The sequence below is a fragment of the Tetrao urogallus genome (genome assembly GCF_951394365.1).
Source record: "Tetrao urogallus genome assembly, chromosome: 7".
NCBI lineage: Eukaryota > Metazoa > Chordata > Aves > Galliformes > Phasianidae > Tetrao > Tetrao urogallus.
In genome coordinates, this window is record NC_136820.1 from 37,027,209 (window position 1) to 37,050,625 (window position 23,417).

General features: G+C 38.2%; 1 protein-coding gene across 1 annotated transcript in view; it reads left to right on the forward strand.

Moving 5' to 3' along the window:
* The window catches only part of SVIL (supervillin), a gene marked incomplete at both ends in the record, with an annotated part of 70,575 nt that overhangs the window by 28,416 nt on the left and 18,742 nt on the right, over nucleotides 1-23,417 (forward strand). Inside the window, 11 exon segments of the mRNA XM_079538361.1 lie at nucleotides 555-578; nucleotides 1,632-2,202; nucleotides 3,544-3,763; nucleotides 9,227-9,356; nucleotides 13,302-13,379; nucleotides 13,979-14,012; nucleotides 14,015-14,040; nucleotides 19,276-19,426; nucleotides 21,875-21,964; nucleotides 22,056-22,142; nucleotides 23,070-23,247. Coding sequence (XP_079394487.1) covers nucleotides 555-578; nucleotides 1,632-2,202; nucleotides 3,544-3,763; nucleotides 9,227-9,356; nucleotides 13,302-13,379; nucleotides 13,979-14,012; nucleotides 14,015-14,040; nucleotides 19,276-19,426; nucleotides 21,875-21,964; nucleotides 22,056-22,142; nucleotides 23,070-23,247 — 1,589 coding nt within the window.

Below are 23,417 nucleotides of genomic sequence, written 5' to 3' on the forward strand. Positions count from 1 at the left end.
GCTTGAAGCCGTAGTAAATATTTGGCATGTATACATAATGATTTCCAGGCATTACAGAGTACTGTTTGCATTCATTTTCTAATGCTAACTACTGTCACAGCCTGGATCCCTTTATGATTGTGTTACTGACATGTTTGGGGGCCAGGAATGCAATCAACAGAACTGCACTGAAGCAGGCAAGAAAGAACCCAGTGACAGTCAGTTCAGTTTGTCAAGCTTTTACAGATGAACTTAGATATCAGGCAAGGAAATGCAGAGGAAGCTTGTTTTGTCATCTCTTTCTGAACCTAGGAAAAGAAACCAGGCTTGTCTCTGAATCAGAGTGCAGTGAGAATGTGTTGGCAAAAAGTCTTCATGTAGCATGCTGTGCATTTGGAGTTTGGAGAGACAGTACAGCTTCCTACAGCTTTTGTAGGAAGAAATATAAATACAGTGACAAAATAGGCAAGTGGAGGTTTCATTCGCAAAATACGTAATTGCAAATGTAAATAAATATCTTGTAATTAAAGCTGAAATCTCTTTGCTGATCTCCTCTACATTTCTGATTCTGATAGATGCAGTGGAAAAAGAGTAAACCGGTAACTATTTTATTAATGTTTTGGGTTTATTTGAATCTTTGAGCTAGAGTAGTAGTCTTTGCTCTGCTTTGTGATGTGTTTATGAGTGTATAGTCCACACTTCGTGGAATTTGCATGTGCGTTTTAAGTTCTCAGTTGTTTGTCTCCTGATGGTGTGATTTTTGTCAACTCCTTTTGCATGCTGTTCACTAGCCCTGCAGTTTAAGAAAACATCAAATAAGTCAAACAAAAGCCATCTCCTGATTTGTTTGAAGGTATTCAAATATTCTCACTGCCTTTGTCCTCTTCGGAGAAGAAAATGCCAAGCTCTGCATTTCAGGGAAAACTTTCATCTCAATTGTCTAGAAAAACTTCAGAAAAAGTATTGTATTTGTGTAGAAAATGTACTGCAGAGGCCACCAAAGCAAATTGGGAGTTTTTTTTAATATTTTGCTCAGAGATGTATGAGACAGCAAATGTTTGGTATCCAAAAGTCTCAGACTAACATTCCTCTGTGAAGGTGATTTTGTAGCAAAAGTGTCAGAAATGTGTGCCCACTGTCAGCACAGAATGCTCTTTCTGGTGCTGTGCTGGCTCCAGAGCTGAAAGCTGCATGACCGTATCAGAGCAGAGCTGTGCCAAAGCTAATTAGCCCTGCTGAGACACAGAGTTGATTAGCCTGGGCACATGGCATGTCATCCGGCGTCTGGAACCTGAACTAATTTCTTTTCCCAGTGCTGTGCAGCACCAGGTCAGTACAAATCTTTTCATGGAGCTCTGACATGTCGTATTGCATGCTATGCATATACCCCTTACTGCTAATGATGCTGCTGTTCATGTGCAGTCATTTTTACCCTGGGTGGAATCACCTGTTTGCAGACAAATTATGGGGGCATTGCTGCTCTCCTTGTCTTTTTGTAGAGCAGTACATTCATATGGAAGCACACCTTCTGCTCTGAGGAACTTAATGTGACACACTTTTTTTGGGGAATGTATGATTTTGACTTTTCTTGGAAATGGGCAATTTTGGATTTCTCAGGTTGTTTTTTATTTCTGTTATTTTTTCGTTCATAGGTTCAGAATGAAAGTGGAAAACTTACTCCCCTGTCAAGTACAGTTTCAACATCAGTTTCAGCAATGGCTTCTGCCCTTTCTGCACTGTTTGCTGGAGACGTGCATGCGAAGCCACGTAGTGATGGAAGCGTGAGTGCTGCCACAAAAGATGATTTGAGATTCCACACTTCAGCAGAAAGTCCAGACTCATCAGGAAAACGCACACAAAAGTCAGATCAGTGGCAGCCCTCAATGGAAGTGCTAGAAAGCAAAAGAGCATCAAAGAAGCATGATGAAGAGGGAAAGAGGTTTCTAGCACATGAGGCTAATGAAATTAGAAAGTATAGCTCCTTTGAGGATGAAACCACACATCCTGTTCTTGAAAAAACAGGAGACTACCATAAAGAAGCAGCCTACAGCTTCCTGAGGAAGGGCAGCATGGAACTGTTTAGTTCACAACCACTTTTTCAGCCTCTTGAAAGGAAGGAAATTGATACCATCATGCAAGGTAAATGGGAAGTCACAGAAAGCCACTCCTTTGGAGAAAAAATGGATTTGAAAAGTGGTGTGAAAAGCAAGACTTTGCACAGAGGTGCAGTATATGTACTCGTTGTTGGTGTCGTTTGGTTCAGCAAAGAGCAGTGTTTCTGTTTTACAACTTCTTCCTTTCAAGTGTTATCAAGACTATTTTGTTTTTATTTTTTAATGCTGCTTAAACTAGTGAAAGCAGTAGTTGATATGTCGCATATACTTCTCGGCCTTTAAGTTTTGGAAGTGCAGTTTTTTTAGTTGTTCTTATAACACTTCAGGCCTTAGAGATGGCTCATTTTTACTGATGTTTTGTTACCTTGAAAGAAATGGTAGCATATGCTGAAGTTAAGATATATTCTTTCCTCCATTGCCCTTGTCCCTGTCCTCCGAAACCCCGAACACACTGAACTAGCTGCTCTGGGTCAAGTGTCTGCTGCAAACTGCTCTGAGCCATTGTCTTCATATTAACTGCATATGTACATAGGTAGCTAGTTGTGGGCTTTTGAAGCAGTGGTTTTCCTATGCTTTTTGAAGCATTATTTTCCTATCAGTGTTGTGACAAAATGTAAATCAAGTCATTCTCAGAGCAGTTTTCTTTTTTACTAGGTTGGGGTATAGGTCAAAAGTGCTCTGTGGTGCTGGAAACAGTTTTGCAATTGACCTATGAAGTTAATTTATTTTAAATGTAAATGGTCTCCAAACTGATGTACGGAGAAAGATACGGTTCTGCTTGTATTCCTCACATCAGTGGCCATCCTAATTAAGTTTCTCTGACTCCTGGGGAGACAGAATGGATAGAACAGGGGCAGACCTGTAACAGGGAATGTTGTGTTTGCAGAATTTCAAAAACAAAAATGAAGATAACATGCTTTTATTTTTTTTCTCAGGGCAGTTTTTCCTGTGGTTGAGTTGCAGCTCAGGAAAATACGTCCCTAAGATCTTCCTAGAAAGCAAGATCTCCATTAAATTATTAAATATTCTCCTAGTGTGCTACCTATACATTAAAATGCTTTACCTATATATTAAATTCATTACATTTTCCTTTCTTTTTCCTGCTCTTTGTTCCCCTCTCTCTTTCATCTGTCTGCTTTTTTTTCTCCTGTTGGCATGATGACAGGAGCAGCAGTTTGTGCCTCAGCTGTATGAAGTTCAGAGTTGAGTACTGAACGTGATACTCTGCAGCTTCATGTGAACTTCAGTCAGAAGGGACCAGTCTATGCAGCAGATAATACTGAACAATTGATCTTTCTATGCTAGCTCAGACAGAAATTTTTTTCTCTGTTAGGACAGCATGTGATTTGAATATCAAAAAGCAGATCTGCTGCTTTAGTGTTAGTAATTTTTAAAAAAGGTCTGAGAATAGTGCTAAGTGTAATTCAGCACTTTTCTTTTGACTGGGCAGACCATGTTGAGCCTACTTCTGAACTCACCAGCACACCAGCAACGAGGACGCTTTCACAGAGTGCAGCTGTGGCATCCTGCAGGCTACAGGAGCTGTCTGAACAACTGGAGGGAAAAATCTACAAGAATTCCTGTGAGATGTTTTCTGCTGGAGAGAACAAAATGCAGGCAACTGAGGATGCCCTTGATAGTTCCAGCAAAACGATGTCAATTAAGGAAAGGTACTTGAATTTCACTTTTTTTTTTTTTAAAGTCTATTAATAAAGTTATTAGAGTGATATAAGAAAGAAGGTTTAAACCCGTTTGTCAGAAAGCTAAGCAGTGATTATAGGGCTTTATTAGATGTCAAAAGTTAACAGTAGAAATATGCAGCTAATCTGCTTGACACACCTGTAAGGCAGATGATGAATGAGAATTCCTGTTTGGGAGATCATGATAATCTGATTTTGAAAGAGCCACCCGAATGATCAATAAGAAGATCAGAAAATGAAAGCAGTAAAAATTCATATTCTAGTTACATTTATGCTGATATACTCAACATGCTTCCTCAGGTTCTTCAGTTAAAATAGTTACAGGGTGTTTTTTTTAAAAAATGTGTGGTTTTTTGTTGCTTTATGGAAATGGTCTCTTCGTAAGCTGAGTACAGGAAATCAGGGATACACTTTGTGATTTTTCCCACTTCAGAAATACATAGTTTCATTTTGACTTCTGAGATTTGCTCAGAGATTTTTAAGGATGATGAGCTTCACAGGTTTGTAGGAGTATTAGAAATGTTTTTTCCAACCTAAGACCATTATAATCTGAAATTAAACGATAATTACTGTGTGCTTATAGTTCTAGCTGGAACTACAGTAGCTGCATGTAGCACTTATGAAACTCATTCTAATTCAGTTGAAACTTTGAGAGTATAAGCTCAACCGTGGAGTATGAAAGGATTCCAGTAGCAGTCCAGTGAGTGAAGTTATGGTGGTTTGCATCGAGTTGACAAATAGCCCTATCCTTCAGCTTTTGTACAGTGAAAGTAGAACCAGTGCAACAAAGTAGCTTCTTAACTTTCACTGTGTCAAAATATTCCATCACTTTGTGAGTGTGATATTAGGAAGGATTCCAAAGCTTGCTTCATGTATTTCTAGGTGTGTGAGTCATCCTCATTTTTAGCATCCTCACTCCCTTTTATCCCTTTAACAGATAGTGGAGAGCAGAGCAACTAGAACAGTTGTACAGTCTTGGATCCCTTTCTGAATTATTTACATACCAACTTCAGTTCACTGGGTTTTTATTTGTTCATTTTAATGCAACCTTTCCCTCCCCCCATCCTTTTGTAAATATGTTGTTTGTCTGATCAGATAAGATTTAAGTCCAGTAACTTCTGATTTTGGGGTAGTAAGTGGTTTGTTTTCTCTGAGCATGTTGGGGAGACAAAGACTGGAAGGAGGGGGACTGTTCATGTGTTAGCAGCTGTTTTGGTCCTAAATTTAATGCTTCAGTAGAGTTGGTCTCACGAGGAACTGATGTTCCTGTCAGACTGTCAATCACACTCACAATCTGAAATTGCTTTTGTTAAGCCTTTGTGGCTGTCTACTTAATCCCAGAGTTGACACCATAAAATACCTGCTTTCTTGTCAGGAATTTTTTTATTCTGACTCTGCAAATGTCTGTAAATGACAGAGCTGGTATCAAAATATTTTAGCCTTCCAAAATAGCACAGTAGTTTTCTTCTTGACCCAGAATTAATAAAATAATATTAATGACTGGCTGTAACTTTTTCTTTTGCTTGTCCGTAGCTGGCGCCAAATATTCATAGACCTCAAAGAGCATTTCTGCTAAAAATTACCTTTTATACTTTGTGTTTTAAGGTGTTTTTTTCTTTGCTGGGGTTTTTTGTTGTTTTTTTCTTTTTCTTTTTACATTTATGAACTTCATCTTCCTATCCACTGATTTTTTTCTGGCTGTGTCGGACATTCTTTCACCTTATGGAAGAACAGCTTTTCCACAGATGTAATGATATTTGGGCAGGATGCATACTTGTTGATCTGGATGAAAGTGATTTTCCTCAAAGGCTTATTTCACTGAAGTAGTATTATCTTGTGGGGTGAGTGCATACCTGGCATTTTTTAAAATTACCAATATTATGTCGAAGACGGAAAATTATGATTTTTCAAGACAGAAAATATGTGTTCTGCCAACGTGCCACTTAGAGGTGAGAGGGAACAGAGATTCCTCTCTTACAGTTGTTTTGGCTGTGTTTTGTGTTAGACTGGAAACCCTTTTATAATCACCTTGACTTCAGCCAAATGAAAAGCCTGGGAGAGGCCTTCAGGGAGGGGAATGTCTTGGAGGGCTTTCAACACAATGTCAGTTGCTTGTAGCCTGTATCTGTACATTTACGGAGACTGAAGTTGCTAGAAGGCCACCTGGTCTGCTCTTCTGTAGAAGTCAGCTATATGCCATGATCCCCATTTTCAAAAACCACAGATAAGAAGTTGGTGGACTTCCAGCTTTCATTCTGTCTTTGTCAAGAGAAGCCAAGACTAGGCTTTATTTTCAGCCTTCATTGATGTTTGGATATCACAGCTAGCTTCTTATGTAGGCTAGTTCACATACGCGGTGAATTTGTGAAATCTTTGACCATCAGCTTCCGTTTTGTAGTTTCTTCACTCACATTGGCCTCTAGGATTTATGAATGGCCGATGGAAAGTACTGGTCAAACGCAACCAATGGAGTGTGTGTGGAAGCCAAATTTGTGTCCAGTTCAGTCAGATACTGAAATATTGCCACAGAAGAAGGATGCATCTTTGTTTTCTTTTAGTCATTTTTTGTGTGGGCTTTTGTCAAGGCCTTTCATATAACATTCCTAGTTTAGGCAAAATTATTGTTCAAATCTAGCTCATATTTCCCTTCAGTACCAATCCTTGCCTTCAAATGTGAAATCTTTTGCTTTGAATCTGACACCTCTGCATCATTCTGTCTCAGTAATGGGTGAAAGAAAGACACAGAGCAAGCTGCAAAGATGGGCAAATATATAATAAAGCTTTTCCTTCCAAGAACAGAGTAAAAGTTCAGATAGGAAAAGGAACTTTTGGATGAAAAGGAGGAAGTATGTAAAGATCGATAAAAGTGAATAATAAATTAATTTTTTATTAAAGGTGAAAAACTAGATGTATGCAATGAACCTAGTAAGCAGACCTTAAACAGATCCGAGAGTTAGAACCAAAAACTGTCTTTGTTTTTTCTTTGCAGACTTTCCAAAGAATCAACTGCTATCTGCCTTCTGAGTTAACCTATTGATCTGTTGGGCTTGCTTATGTGATTTAATTCAGCAGTTTTTGCATCTTTATTTAAACAAAAAAAAATGCCCTCCAATGGCTGCTGAGTCAAAGTGGTCTGAATTTAAATGCACTTTCTGTGGTTCATAACAAATGCATGGCTTTAGGTTTTGCACAGCAGTGAAGTTTTCAGTGGCATACTGGGCATACCAGTCTCTTTAAGAGTGATTTCATCATTTGGGTCAGACAAATGTAGCCTTACTCTAGGAATGCATTGTTTCATTACATGTACAAGTGGAAGATGAAAGTGAATAATCCATCCTTACAACAGAGAAGAGAGCAGTCTCCAAAGACTCAGAAACAGTCTTAGAATTGGAGATTTTCTCTTCCTGGTCAGCCAAGCTGTTTGGAGCAATGTCTTGGGCAAAAACACTGCAGTGATGTTGGTTTAAAAAAAAAACACAGGAAGAGAAATCTTTCCTTCCGTGCTGTGCAGCTAATAGACATTTTTAGAAACAAACTGATTTTAGGCCTGAGCTAATCAAAATGCCTTCCAGCTTCAGTTACTGAAGATCATTTCTAAGCAAAGCTGACCTGAGAGAACATAACTATTGAACCAACAGTGTGATGGCAATTCCATCTGAACTTGGTCTCCTGTGTAGTTTCACGCATGCATGGATGCACTCTAGAAGATTAGTTCTGGACAGTGAAATCTTGTATACGTTCTGGAAGCAATGACCATGGTCTCAGCTCCTTATTGTGAGTCCTCTTCACCCCTATTCATGCTGTGCAGTGAGGTATGAAGCAGCCAGGCAGTTAGGCCTGCCTGCACTGCCTGCCTGGGCAGGAACAGAGGAAATAACTGCCTTATTGAATGCCAACATTCTTACTGCCATTGTACACTGTAGATTTACTGTCTTCTGAATCCTCAGTTTTCCTCAGCTGACTGTCTTAGGACCAATTGGGTGTTCTTGAAGAGGTCAGTAGTCCACACAGGTACACTCCCTGGATTTCTGCAGGAAGCAACTGACTGAAACTTGGCTTCTGGCTAGACCTATTCAGTCCTAACCCTCCCTTCTCCTTGTAGGTTCAGGACAACCCTCACATACTTACTATGGTGTTTACAGTAGTCACATCTCTGAAAACACATCTTCACCTCCTGTGATTGAAACAGGTTGCCAACCTACTGAACTGTCCAAATACAAATAGGGTTAAGGGTCTTAGTGTAATTCTTGCAGGAATGCTTTAGATTTAAAAAAGTTATGTAGCAAAAAAACTGAAATAAAATGACTTAGTGGAACAGTGCAATTGTTTGAACAGGTATTAAAAATATACATTTTATGGAATGCTACGAATGATTTTTGAAAGCTAGAAAATTCATACAAACGTTTAATTTCTGAGAGAAATAAGCTGAAGATTCATGTATTTGTGGACCTTCTATTCTGAACTGACTTGTCCTGTGCTCAAAGCTAGTCACTTCGGGGTTTGCATGGACAAACAGGTTCTAATCCAGCAAAGCAAACATATTTGCTTGCCCATGGGGACAGTCACTGTCCCTCTGTGCTACGTTCAGAATGTTGGTTAAGATTAGAAAATAGCCTTTCTTCAAGATCCTGCTTATCTGAGATCAGTGATAATCTACATTTTAAGCTTAAGGCATCATTTAAACCACTTGAATCTTGCAGACAGTGTTCACAGCTGTAGCACAATAGCACCAAGTTGTTAGTGTGTTTTAACTACTGATTTATGACAGCAATACCTTAGATGAGCAAGAAGATGCTAAATGTTCACTAGCAGTCTGATAGTCATCGGAACTCTAGTCCAACCACTGATTGCAAAGTTATCACTTGATATGCCTGATGAGACTTTATTGATAGCTGCTTGCTGAATACACTTCTTCCTTCTTGGGTTTTAAAGAAAATAAATTTTTAAATCTTTTTTTAATGAGTACAATAAATATCAGTGATAGGATTCATCTCATTAACTTTGGTCATCTACAGCATAAGCATCCATAGCTGAGTTAGTCAATCTCTGTATATTATCGACAAGAAGAGGAAAAACAGCAGTGATTCATTTGACCTGCGTATATGTTTACTTCAGGACAGTCTGCATTGTACCCTGGCCTCTCTTGATTGTATTGGCAGTTTCCACTGACTATACAAATTAACTGGAGTGCCTTTTTCAGATCTAGATGTCTGTGTTTTGTCAGATATTTTTTGTTTGACCTGTTCAGTAAAGGCTTGTTGTTCATTTGTGAGCTTTGTACATGTGTATGAAATGTAAATAACTGCAGTCAATTAGAAAACTTAATTTCGAATTTTCTTGAATATGTCATTACTGAGGCAATAGAGGTAGCTTGTAAGGATAATGGGAGGTATAGTATTTAAAGCTAATCTTTTGACATGGTTTTTCTTCTAGGTTGGCATTGCTGAAGAAGAGTGGTGAAGAAGATTGGAAGAGCAGGCTCAGTAAAAAGCAGGAGTATGCAAAAGTGTGTGCCACTGATCGTAGTGCACAGATGCAAGAAGTTGAACAGCTGTTGAAGAAGGTAACTCTATCCCTGTTTGGAAAACTTTGTTTGGAAAAAACATCCTTGTTTGAAATGCTTCAGCTTTGAAAATGCATCCCATGAGACAGGCATGCCTAATAGTAGATACTAGCTTCTGCTATTCCTCTCATTGTCAGGCTTGTTTAAAAAGCAATTCTCCCAGTGTGAGAGCTTTTTCAACAAGTATGTCTTCATGTCTGTCTTCATGAAAGCAATAAGTAAGTGGGCTTCAAAGGCTTCTGGAATATTTACAAGTTTTCCGCCACATGCACCAAACTATGTGAAAATGACTTAAGACTTTAAGGTCAAGTGTTTTCTTTGTGGATGAGCTTGGAAGAATTTCACATTGCTAAAGCTGTGTTGTCTCTATCCATATACTTTTTTTTTTTTTAATTGAGCAATAATGTTCAATCATAGAAACACTAAGGAAGTGCTGACACCAAGCATTCCTGCATCAATCATTCAGCCTTTGGTTGCCTTTGGTGATCTTTTTGTTTGTAGATAGCCAGAACCTCTTGGACAAGGACTTTGTCTTGTCAGTGAATAGAGTAGGAGATGGTAGAAGGGTGTGGAGGAAAGGTAAGTTCACAACATTAGCACGCTGTAGCAACGTCTTTTTGGTTGTGTTGGCCATAAGGAGTGGATCTGTAAAGCATAAAAATTACTGATGAGGACCAGATATCTATGCCATACTTACTTGATGGGTTTTAGATTTAGTCTGTTCCTGTGGCATGACTGCCTGTTAGCAGCTGTGGTGTTAAATGGGAGCCCAGGAGTATGCTTCAGGGCATAGTTTCATCCAAACATCTGTTCATTCTGCAACATGATCCAAAGCACAGGAAAAAAAAAAAAAAAAAAAAAAAGAAAAGAAAAGAAAGAAAGAAAGACGATTAATGAGAGATTTACTTCAAGAATGGAATCCCAATTCAAACTAATAATATTTTAGAAAATGACACTGTCGTTAAGATAAAATAGCTGTTTCCAAAAGCCTCTGATTTTTGAAGGAATATTTCTACAGATAAGATTTGTAATACCAATTTTACCACAGGGAACAGCCCTCCTTGGATCTAATTATTTAGTTGTGAAATACCATATCTATTAAGATATCTATTAAGATTATCTATTAAGATTAGAGGTAAGCATACAATAACAGAATGTCTCATTATTTCATCAGTATGTGACCAGTAAGGAGTTGTTACAGTCTGTCATTATTAAGGATGACTCTGCACCTGAGCTCTTTGGTGGTCATGTGTTAGTTAACTGTACAGAAAGGCAAGAAAACTGATCTTTGCAGATTGGGCTTGCTGAAAAAAATAGGTTGCTAGTTTGAAGATGTCCTAAAGCACGAACAGTTTGACTGAGGAAAGCAAAACTGTGGTCACATTTTTAACAGCCTCGTCTCCAAAATGACAACTGTTGAGATCAGATTACAGATGTACTCAGTCTAAAGACAATGGGGCAGAGAAAAAGCTTTAAGCAGCTGCCAAGATTTAGGCTGAGACAAAACCTTTGTTCTTTCTTTTTTCTTGCTCTCCAGCACCCATATCCTCCCTGCTGTGTTAGCAACTTCACTCGGCATAGCACAAGTTAGGCTTTTGAAGCAAATAAAAGAGCATGAAGTGCTTGAAGGGTGTGAGCTTTGATGTGGTAGTGCTAGCAGTGGAAGCTTCTGTGACATAAGGTCACCCACTGTGTTGGTTGGGTTCATGTTAGCTCTCAGCTATATGGAGACTAAATCCAAGCATTTGCAGTTCTGCCAAAATATCAGTGAAATCTTGACTGTGTAAGAATAAAGGTCTGATCAGACACACAGCAATATTGATATTTGTGATGCTGATTTATTATATACATGACAAATAATGTAGAGCTTTGTCTAAGCTGACCACACTGGTTACAACACATCGCTGTCAGATGAGCTCAAATCTGGAAATATTATCTATAATTCTTCAGTGTGGTGCAATTGCTCTGTGAGGACCATGAGGCAACATGCCACTGAAGTCTCCATTTGTAGAAGAGCTTTGAGACTACAATGTACTTACTGCTTTCTGTTGCTGAATTTATGATAAAAATGCAGATATTGAATTGATTACTGTGTTTTGAGTTAGTTGAAGTACACCTTCCACAAATCACAGCCATACATTTGTCACAAGGGTGTGTATGCTTCTGTCACAGCTTGCTGGTTCACAATAATGCCTGAAGTTTTTCTAATTGTGTTAAGTAACTCTTGTTAACATAGCAAAGTGCACCTTTTTAGATTTTTTTTTGTCCTTAGAAAAGTGATTCAACTTGTTCTAGGGGTTTGATTACTGAAGCACAGCTATTTAAAATAGAAGTGTTAGAGTACTTTTAGATTACTTCTAATCAACAAAAGTTGAAAGATTCATTTCAATAAAATAGTTGCACTAAGTAGTGTTAGTCAAAATGCTTCTGCACAGTAGTCTACATGTTGAGATACTTCTCTAAAGGTGTTACAGTCATTTCTATGAAGACTAAACTTAGAAAAGCCATGAAATTAATGGAAAAGCTGACAGCAATGTAATGTAGGAAATAAAAGAATAAGTTTTTAATTCAGACAGATTTAAGAAAAAACAGTTGAGATTTACATGGAGATCTAGCATCTTGTTTTGATGATTGCTGCATATTTGAGGAAAACTTCTTGGAAGCTGTGAGACTTCATAAATGATTTAAATGTACAATAAAACATCCTTGCAGAATTTAAAGAATAACTCTAACATCAGAAGAACAACTGTAGGCAATGGAGTGTCATAGTGTGAGGAAAGGAATGCATTTTATTTGGAAAAAAATTTTTTGGATTTTACGTTTGTATTCCTCTTCTTAAGTTGGTGGAAGACTTCTTTTTTTTTTTTCTCTATATAGAAAAATTAACAAACTTTGAAATCTCTCCTTAGTATCAAAACAGTGAGGTTTACTGGAGTGAAAATTCCTGTTCTGTTGTCGGCTGGCTTTATTGGAGACCCTGATTAATGTGATTACCAGCTGCATTGCAGTAACGTTAAAGCAGTGAATGATATTTCAATGAACTTAATTCTTATGGCAAGCTCATACTGCATCTTGGTACTGGTGCTAAAGGCTGGGACTGAACAGATAAGGGGTATAAAAATCTTACAGGGGTGGGCTGCTAAAAGTCAACCTTTAGACAAACCATTGGTCTCCTACTGTGGTAATAGTTTTGTCTATTTCAGATGTGGCTTCCAAGTACTTGCATACAGTGCTAATCAAAGCTGAGGCTCTTGTGGTTAGGCTTCATTTCAGGCCACTCTAATGAGCTACGATTGCCTGCGTTCTGTGCACTGTTCTGTATTTGCTTTAGCCTACTGAAAGGAAGAATAATTATTGATGGTAAAGCTGTGCCTAATCAGCTTTGAGTAAGACCAGCTCTCAGGCAAGGCTTATTCGTAGGCTTTGTTTGGAATAGTGAACCCACCTTCGCTAGGTGCCATGGGCTTAGCAGTTCCCTCCAGATGGTTTTTGAGTATCTTAGTTTCACTAAGTATTCCTTCCTCTATCCTCAGAGTAAGTGGCTTGTTATTTAATAGGGTATGATTAAACTTGCAGCAGAATGATTCCCATCATGGTTGACATGGTTTGTCATTTAATGGTGCATGAAACAGAGACATACACTTTTCGTACATAGGTCATCTTTATCTCCTGGCTGTGCTGTTCAGTTCTGTGTTGAGTTGTAGTGATGTTGTTACTAACTTGTTTAATTCTTGCATGGATTGGCTTTGGTAAACATGCTATTGTATCATGAAAGCATCTTTTGATCTCTAGCTTTCCGGTAGGGAAGAAGCTTCTAGAAGATTGAAGATTGAGATTTAATTTACTTCAAGAACTTGGGGGAAGAGGAGTGCTTTTCCCCCATCCCCATCTCTGGCAGTTCAGTTCTTTTCTAATTCCTTCACTTTGCTTCTGTCCTTGTCATAGGAACCTGTATATGCTTCTACTTACTCTCCTGTTATACCTGCTGTCCATAAATTTCATCCTTTTCTACCTATTAATCAGGTGAGCAAAAGTCTGCACAGTTCAAATGCTCAACAATGTCCATTAGACTCATTCTGACTTTTTTTTTAAATATAGGGATTTAACAGTCCTCTTCGTTGATTAACCAACTTAACAAAGGCTGCTTTAAAGAAACAGCATTATACCACTGCAGTGTGTAACCTTCCTCAGTATGTCTGCTACTGACGCATTCTGCTATTGTTTCCCTTGTGACTAGTTTTCTAAAAGTTCATTATCTGTTAGACTACATGAATAAGAAATGAAATGAAGGAGGTGCTATTGCATTAATTACAATACAGAAAACTTGTCACTTGTTTATAAAAAAGCCACACAAACATAGAAAATGAACAGCATGCAACTATACAACATTTATTTCGGAATAAAATGCCATGTGCCCTGTCTTCTCTGTAAGAAATGTACATATACAACTGTGAAAGTCTGAATAGTCTAATTCATTAACTGTGCAGAGCAAGCTGCTTCTGTTTAGAGGTGACTTCTAATGCTTTTCTTTTCCTATTCCATGTCTGAAGGATTTTTGCCTTGGCACATACTGCCTCTATTCTCTGACTGTCCCATCTCCTTGCTTTTCTCTCTTTCTTAAGGTCTGTAGTACTAGCTTGAAAGAATCAAGCTCTCTGCTGAACGGCATCCTTGGAGATTGAAGGTGAAATGCTGTACAAACTTCCTAATAAATTAACAAAGTGAGAAGTAAGACAGAAAATTACATTCAGATCCAAGATGCATGTTCCCAAAGCAACTTGTGGTAACAGAGTTAACTGCTTTTGCTTGGGAATAGACATCTGCTGCTGCAACAGTAAACAGTAAAACTTCATGTGAAGTTTAAGGCAAAATCGTGCATACATCTTTGCAAGCTCATCAGAAATGATGGGAAGAATTTACTTTACTTAGAATTAATAGATAACAAGAAATGTGAAACAACCTGCTTTATTCAGTTAGAACTACCTAATGAAGTTGTCTTTGAGCAGAAGTAGAATACCAGATCTCTATTTGAGCAAACAGCACTTGTGTCATGCAATTAGAGGTGAAAACAATAAAGGCAGGAGTGGGCAAAGAAACAAGCTGAACACAAGAAAACAAAGAGAACTGAGTGGAAAGTCTTGATAGTTCTATCAAGATAGGTCATGATAGATCTACAAGCCTACTTCTGCTTTATTGCCTTACCTCCCAGATGTGTGGCTGTAGTTCTACAAGCAGTGCACTGTGTTCTCCATTCCCCTCTGAACACAGCACATAGGATGTGTCAGGAGCATTCTGGCTTGCATGAGTAACGGAATGAATGCATAGGATGGTGGTTCACTGCTACAGCAGAGGATTATGATTATGGTAGAGATTACTGTAACTATGTTCAAATATGTTGCTACTGACATGTACCATTCCCAAGTTCACTTTCAGGCCAGTTTCTGAGGATTATCTTCTACTCTGAACTTTTTAATTAAAAAGTAGGTTTGGCACTATCAACTGAAAATCACTGGGTTTGTCTCCTCTCTTTAAGTTCTAGACTCAGTACAATTTTATTACTGTTTGACGTGAGACAACCTATTCATTCTGTTGTGAGAGTTCACTCACTCTATATATTGAGTACATAAATTTATCTCCTAACTTAATAACCCTGATATCCCTGCAGTCATCAGGGGAGAGAGGAGGTCCTTCAATGGCTGCTCATCTCAGCTACCCTAAAAGAGGAACAGTTGCCCCTAAACCGGAGAAATTATCTGTGTTGTAAGGCAGATACTTTTTGGAATACCTCTTTAAATAGTTCATGACACTGGTTTTAAGTGGATCCTCGCTTTGAAAAATCAATTTTTAGCATCCATTCTTGGTTTTAGACTCCTACAGCTAGGGGCCATCATGGTCCTCAACATAGAAAACTGTCAATTCATGTATTTCTTGCATATTAAAAAAAAAAGAAAAAAAAAAAAGGCTTTTTAAAATAAAGGAAAACAAGCAGGCTCACAGGCCACTTCAGACCACTTTGAACTGTGACACTGTGACCTAAGGTGGTGCTACTTAGACTACAAAATCATGGGATACAAAACAGAACATTGCCTAGATCCCTTCCTTAGCCCAAATTGGTGCTACAAGTGCAGTGGAGTGCCAGTGCATGCTCTCAAGAAACGTGTTGCCTTCTAGAAGAGACTAGCATGTAGTATCATCAGCTAGCCTCACAAGCAGTGGGCAAGAAAAGCTTCCAAAGCTGTCAGTGTCCCAGATAGACATGTAGATGCTAGAAATGGATGAGCTATTTCAATAACGATTCCAATATCACCATCTTCCTCCTCTCCCCAGCTTCTTGTTTATACAAGTAATAGCAGATTATACCAGCTCTTAGCTACCTGTGTACGTCATCCCTTTTTCAGTTAGTTATCTATTCAGAACTAGTGTTCCATGGGAATTTTTTCTTCTCTTTTTCTGTATTTCTAATTGCCCTGGTTTTTTCCCCCTTTTTTAAAAAATTGATTCTCTTTTCAACAGGTATTGCTCTTAGAAGCCTGATTTTTCCAGTTTTTTTTTCCTTATAGCCTGTTTAAAAATGTATGTGATTACTTCTTTTTCATGATTACCCACCCGTCTCTTCTCTCTGTGTGTTGGTGTTTTCCTGAGCTGGTTCTCGGCAGAACTGCAGGCATTTTTTCCACCTGCATGAAATAATCTCAGACAGGTTGGGGTGATACAGATTGCTGCATGGCTGTTTTCTGTTCAGAATATTTTTTTCTGTCAGTTAACTAGTGAGCTGCATTTTTATAGCGCCCCAAAAAAAGCTCAGAATGTCATCTGTGATTAAGTCAAATATATTAAAGAAATCAGAAGTAACTGTTAACATATTTAATCATACTTGATCTCATCAAATTTACCATTTTGATTAAGCCTGTTTTCCATAATGCCATGTGGAATGGCATTAATTATGCAACTGTGTTTTGATTCTTTATTGATTGTCTTACAGCAATCTTACCATGATTGTCTGGAACAAAACATAGCTTATGTGGCCTGTGCTTATGTGCTTCAGTTCCGCTTTCTTCTAAATGTTGTCCCCGTGTAAGGTTTTATCAATGCTATCTACTGTCCGTTTTGGTTTGACAATTTTATTGTTTAAATTTTATTTAATTTGGTTGTTTGTTTGAATTTTATTTTTTAAATTAGAAAAAATGGGGACTTATGCTTGGAGCATCTCCTGTCCCACTTATTTCTTGTTGTTGGATGCCAGTTCTGACCTTTTTTGTATTTTCACTTGATTTTAGGGTTTTGTCATTTGTCTGAAAGAAGAGACATCAATGAAAACAGAGATGTATCTTTCAGTACAAATTAGAACAGGCTCTTTATTTTACCAAAAGGTCACATTTATGCATTTGAGATCTTTATTTTATATCCTCATGTAGTTATTTATTTCCCCACTTGGAACTAAAGCTTGCACTTTAAAAACTGACAAGTTTTGTATTTCTCACAACATTTTCCCCCCAGGCAGAATGTGGTTTAGCCAACTCACTTCTTTGGGAATGCTGCCCTTTGGCAATTGTGAAAGCTTTTTAAGCTGCTACTAATTACCATGTGTGCATGTTATGAAATTTCTATGGACAATTCTGTTGGCTTATACGAGTTTTCCAGCTGGAGAAAATTGTTTGTCCTTTTAGGCACCGCATATGCTTTTGATTTTCATCAGCACCATTATGAGAAGGTACATGGCCTAGGCATGGCTTACTGTCTATTCAGCTTAGCATTGGTTTTCGGTTCATTAACGAAGGAAGATGGGAGTCTTTTTGCATTAGGGAGAGTCCTGACACGAAATTACTCTGAAGCCTGTGTAGTACACAACCCGTCTGACTTATAGGAAATCCAGGGATGTTTTGCCTGAAGGAATAATGTGAAATCTTATATTGAAAGAAAGTTTGTTTATGCTGTTGGAGCTATGTGCTCTTTTGTTCTTTGACACTGCTCTAGAGTTGGTCATGATCTTTCTTACAGTTTGTGTGTGCAGTGATTAATGCAAATGCATTCTGGGTTTGTGCCTTCAGAATGTCCAGTGGCTCTGCACACTTTGAAACTTAATGTATTCTCTGGAGATGAAATTAAAATTAAGCCTCCTATTGTTAGAGGTTGGGGAAAAACCCAACATGTAAAAGAATCCATGTGATTACATCTTCTTGTCTTCCTTGCTTCCCCACATGCTGTAATCAAAAACTTATTCATATTTGCTAAGTGAAAAGTACTTGTTTTGTGTATGAAATTTCACTTGTAGTTTCATTAGGGATATATTAATTTCCTGCTCAGATCTTTGGTAGTGTGTTACTGTCACTTTCTTTTACTAGCTGCTCATCCTATAGGTGGCTGTGCTTCCAGCATTGGAATGGGAAAAGATTCAGGAAAGCAAGTAGACATTGCTTTCACTGTTTCTGTTGAAAGTATTTAGAGGCTTTTATGGAAGAGGAGGAAATACTTGAGTATTTTTGTTATTTTGTTATTACTATGGAACAATTTGGAGGTGTTTTACTCTGGTTATCGTGACTCTGCAGTTGTAGTGTGATTGTGTTCCCTCGATAAATCGGGAGCAATCATTACTGCAGAAGGCTGCGGAGTTGCATGGATCTAAAAGGAAGGACTGGAGAGTTTGCCCATGCTAGTCCTTGTACAACCATTGCACTTGTGTTTATTCTTCTGACTGATACATGTTATTAATAGTACATGCTGAAATCTTATTTCACTGCATCTCCTGTAGTCAGAATAGTTCTTACATAGTTCTATACAGAGTAGTAACCCTGGACTGATTTCTTCAGTGCTGTTGATTTAAAGAAAATAAATAAGATCAACTAAGTTTATATCCCTTCCTTGCATCTTGACCCCACGAAGAGAGTTTACCTCATATTCACAAGCTTTTGGATTACTATTAATTTAAAATTCTTTGTAGTTAGAAGTGTGTGCTGTGCTAAAGCACTGGCTTTTAATTTTCATGTGGTTTTCAGTTCTTAAGTTAACTTGTGAAGAAAAATGTCAAAGAGTACACAACTTGGAAGTAATTCCAGTACTGACAGCCCCACGCACTAAAAAAAACTTTCATACTTGATTTCCATGCAGAATAATCCTGAAATGTTGCTATATTTTTAAGCTTAGTGCATTGAAGCAATATTTCTTTAGCCAAACCTGGCTATAGCTGATTATGTAAATTCCTTCCAATTCAATGTGCCTTCATCTGTCCTTTGTATTAGGAAGCCACTAAGATGCTTAGTGCTCTTGGCTGCTTTCAGTTACTCAAGCTGTTGGGAGCTACTCTCTAAAGAAGGCAAGGAAAGCTAAAGGTGACCTCCACAAAATAAGTTGGGGGATGGCAGGAGATAGAACGATCCAGTCATTGGAAGAATACTGAAAGGGGCAAGCTGACATAGAGCCTACAATGAGCAGCCTCTGGAGCGATAAGACTGCTAATCCTGCCTGGAAAATTGAGTTACTTCTTCAGACATGATGAACTACTGAGGTTACATTTTCTTAATTGTTATTCCCAGCGCCCCCTGCAAATTTACACTTGAAAACGTCTGTTGAAAGTTCAATTCATGATCTCAGTAGTGTAGCAAGTAACATTTGAAGAGAATAAGATCTGGAAGAATATCCACAGTAAGTGGTTTGTTTTGCTTATGAGGATGCCTTTGCCTTGGCTGGTAGTTTCAATAAAAAGTCAGAATGTATAGATTGAAACCTTATCTTCTCAGTGTAACGAAGCAGCGAAACAGTGAGGCTTGTCAGGGCCAGGGTCACTAAGCTGAATATGTGACTTTCCTTCAGTAGCTTGTTAGTCCTCCTGTCTCTACAGAGGGCAGGGGACCCAGTCTTTTGCTATATCCTGATCGGTTCACTTATTTTTAAACATCCTTTTTCTCTCTGCCCCCCGAAAAAGCAGAGGATAGCAGATAATCAGGAGACTCAAATGACTATAGAAGAAAGAAAACACCTGATCACAGCTCGAGAAGAAGCCTGGAAGTCCAGGGGAAAAGGCGCAGCGAATGACTCCACGCAGTTCACTGTAGCTGGTCGAATGGTAAAAAAAGGTCAGTGATGAAATGATCCCAATATAAACAAGCCTCTACTTATCTGTCTAGTCAAAATAAAGTCAGGCTAAGGTTAAGCAGAAACAGTATCCATGTTTAGCAAGAGGAGGACTGCTTATATTCAACTGAATATGGTGTCGTAAGGCCATTCTCTTGAGCTTCTTGTTGCTCTCAGTACTGATCCATTTTGTTCTGCCCTATTGCACTACCATCCAGTTATAACGGGGATCTGTCTGACTGGTGATCATCCATCACTTCAACATTCATGTGCTTCATCTTTCTGCCTGATGCAATCCAAAGGGCACGGTTGGATTATCCTTTCTTATTTATTGTTTAAAAACCCAGGTGCCATTTATGTGCAAAAGTTATGAAATCTTGGTGTTGCTGGCTCTTTTCCCACTCTGAGGGTCACTGGGAATATGTAGGAAACACATGTTATTTTTATGATTGCTGTTTTGGACAACAACTTGACTGAAGAAATCAGTGAACATATTTTTGCATAGAATTTGGGAGTAGAAATGGCATGGGAACAATACTGACATTTTTGGGATCTCTTGAATTCAGCTAGACTCTTTTTCCAGATGCATCAATTCTCTAGAAGTGGAAAGAAGTATGTGAGGGTTATCCATGGTAGAAATGCAGCTGTTCATGCACTGGGTCTGCGAAGGTGATAGTTTTGGAAGAAGGTGCCTAAACTCTTGTAGTCAGAGAATACTAAAATCTGTGACAAGAAGCTGGCAAAATTCATGGTGGAGGCAGTACTGCAAGAGGGAACAACTCCATTTGCAATCCAGACCATATTTTGTTGGCGAACAAACAGATTGTATTAGGAATTTCATTTATTAGCAGAGTATTTTAGCTGCTGCTTACATTGTTTTGCTTTGATAATTGACTGCCGTTTGTTTCAAGACTAACCTATTTTTTGGCGGGTCACTGAGAAGAAGTGGTGAGTTGCCCACAGACTGCTGGCTGAGATTTTATTTTACTTTAAAAAAAAAATTTAAAAAAATTGGTCTTCGGAAAGGAAAAGAAGATGATAACATTTACCCTTAATGGGAAGTGATAAATACCCAGAAAGCATCTCTTTAGGTGCTGTGATCTGTCTTGTGGAGAAAAAAGGCATTCCTGTGACAGTGACATCAATAAAAGTAGCCCAAATGAGATTTTATGCAGATGTGTGCTATTTTTGTTGCCAAGAAGAAGAAATTATCATGATGGGTTTTTAATCTAAGGGATGATGAGAAAGCACTGCAAAATTAGATCCTATATACATGTGCACAGATGCTGTATTTTAATTCATTCTTACAGCTTGAAATTTTAAATTCCTTAATTGGAATTTGGAATCTTGACTAACACATGAAGTAGATCTTGTAGTCCTGTGGATTAAGTCTTGTTAGAACTGCTTAAGGACTGTGTCCTCTCAAATATGTCTTGCTGAAGGCATTACAAACTGACTTGCTGAAAAATTGAATCTCTTAGGCAGAAGGGAAAAACAGTGTTTGTGGAAAAGCTACTGCATTATATAATAAATCTATCTTGGTTTTAGCAGTTAAGACTTGTTAGGATTTGAATTAAAGGCAGTGAAAACATAGTGTATATTCTCTCAGTACAGCGCTGGTTTATCTGATCAAAACAACTAAGGACTGAAATTTATGTGGCTCTGTAATTAGTGCAGAGTGTTCCCCTGTGGCCAGGTGAAAAATAGGCATTAGAGGAAGGCTTAAAGTAGCATTTCTCTCCATCACTGAAAATCTAGGCAGCAATGGTTAATAGAATTATTTGATACAATATGCTTTTCCACCTAATCAAAAACACTAAATTGATTTTGTGCCATTTCTTTTACTGCGTCAGTGGATTCATATCAAAAGAACAAAGCATTCATTTTTTTCTTCTGAGTCCGAAATAAATTGTTTCATGATAATTTCTGAAAAGAATGAAGGACAGTACAAATTCAGTGGGTACATTGCTTTACATGGTGAGGGCATCCATTTCCACTTAAAAACAACAACACAAAAAAAACCCCTCAATCATACACAAAAAACAACCATGCCCAAAAATTACTGTTTGATCTACAGACTGTATTCAAGTCAGATGCATTCTGCTAGATCTGTTAAGAGTGGGTTTTGATTAAAAAGGGGACAGGAGACACCACACCAAGGTCTGGAAGGTTTCGCTGCTATTTCTGTATCTTTCGAGCAAAAGAAGCTTTGTATTTCTCACACATAGCCTGAAGTAGAACTTGAGTCTAAAATGTAAACCAAGTGATGCTTCAAAAGAGCGTGCTCCGACATCCCTGATACAGCAGTTGTGGAGGCTGCAGTAGGATGGGGGACCATAGGAAATGGCAAGGCCCATCTGCTTTCCCTAAATAGCTCACCTCCCGTCATCACTGTTGGAGATGTGGGATAACATGGGATGGTGGTTTTGATATTCTCTGTTCTTCTGCAGGTCTAGCTTCTCCAAGTGCACTAACACCAGTAGCATCTCCTTATGGTAACAGGCAGAAGTCTACCACTCCAGTTACAAAGCCTTTGGAAGGTAAGGAATAGACATGGCTGAAACAAGTCCAGGATTTCTTTTTTTTTAAACTTCCTATCACTTAGCAAGTTCTGTTTTCTGTTTTGCTTAGAAATTGAAGCTAGGCCTGATATGCAATTGGAATCAGATATGAAGCTTGACAAGCTGGAGTCGTTCTTGGGAAGGCTGAATAACAAAGGTCAGTAGTTACCAAAGAAGGCAATGTGTTCATTCTGACTTCACTAAATCACTTAAAGGACTTCTAGTACTTACAATGTTATGTTACATATATACAGCAAAATAAATCACAACTGAAAAAAAAAAAAAGGCAAACCAAAAACCAGCCTATATTATTCCTCCACACATGATGTACACATTCTTGTTGTGAGCAGAATTCTTTAAATCCATGTGCTCAGCTTATCCTGAACCATACTGAAGGTATGCAATGAGACAACTTTAATGTTGTTGAACTTACTGATCTTATTTGAACTGTGCTCAAGCACAGTTATTCACTTTCCTACTTTTTTGAAAACAAGCTTTCTGTAGCAGCTCACACAGCTTTCTTGTACAGGTTGGCCATACAGGAAGCTATGTACAGCTCTCTGTTTCCATCTCATATATTAGTCTTCAGTGTTGTAAAGACAAAAATTCTTTTGTGAGTGGTAGAGTTTCAAATAGCAAAAATAAATGTATTCACATTCCATCAGCAGAGCAGTAGCACAGTGGAATGATTGCTTTAGACTCAATAATCTCAAGAAGTGATTTTATACTTGCAGCTCCAGCAGATCTTTGGAAGGGAAGAAGTTATTTGGTTGGAGGCAAGACAGAATATACAAGACCATAAAATGCACGTATCCTCCTACCAAAATAACTCATTTTTAATAGCGCCTAATTTTGTTTTGGCCATATTTCCCAACCATTTTTTAACAGGGATTATTGTATATGAGTAACAGGTATGCTCCTTTTTAGTCATTTATTTTCCAAGAGACACTTCTATTGTGTTTCCTTCAAATTCCATTCAGTCAATGAGAACCAAACTAAAACCACAGCAAGTCATATTTACCTCTTATTGAGTTAGAATCTAGCGTGATTATTTATTGGATGGGCTGGGTTTTTTTTCCTACAGTTGCTGGAATGCAAGAGACAGTGCTGACAGTTACAGGAAAATCTGTGAAAGAAGTGATGAAGTTGGATGATGATGAAACATTTTCCAAATTTTACCGCCATGTGGATTTCCCTTCCTCCTCAGTGCCTTTGGACCTTGATGAGGACTTTGATGCCATCTTTGATCCTTATGCACCAAAGTAAGAATTACTCTTTTCACTGCTTGGAATGCAGAAATAGGAATGGTGGTCGAAATGTTCGGCTTTAAGTTATCTTGTAGACAGTGTTATACTGGGCATGTCTGTTTCTACTACACTTTTCTAAATCCAGCCTTCTGCCTGGATCAGTGAACTAATTCTGGTTTCCTCAC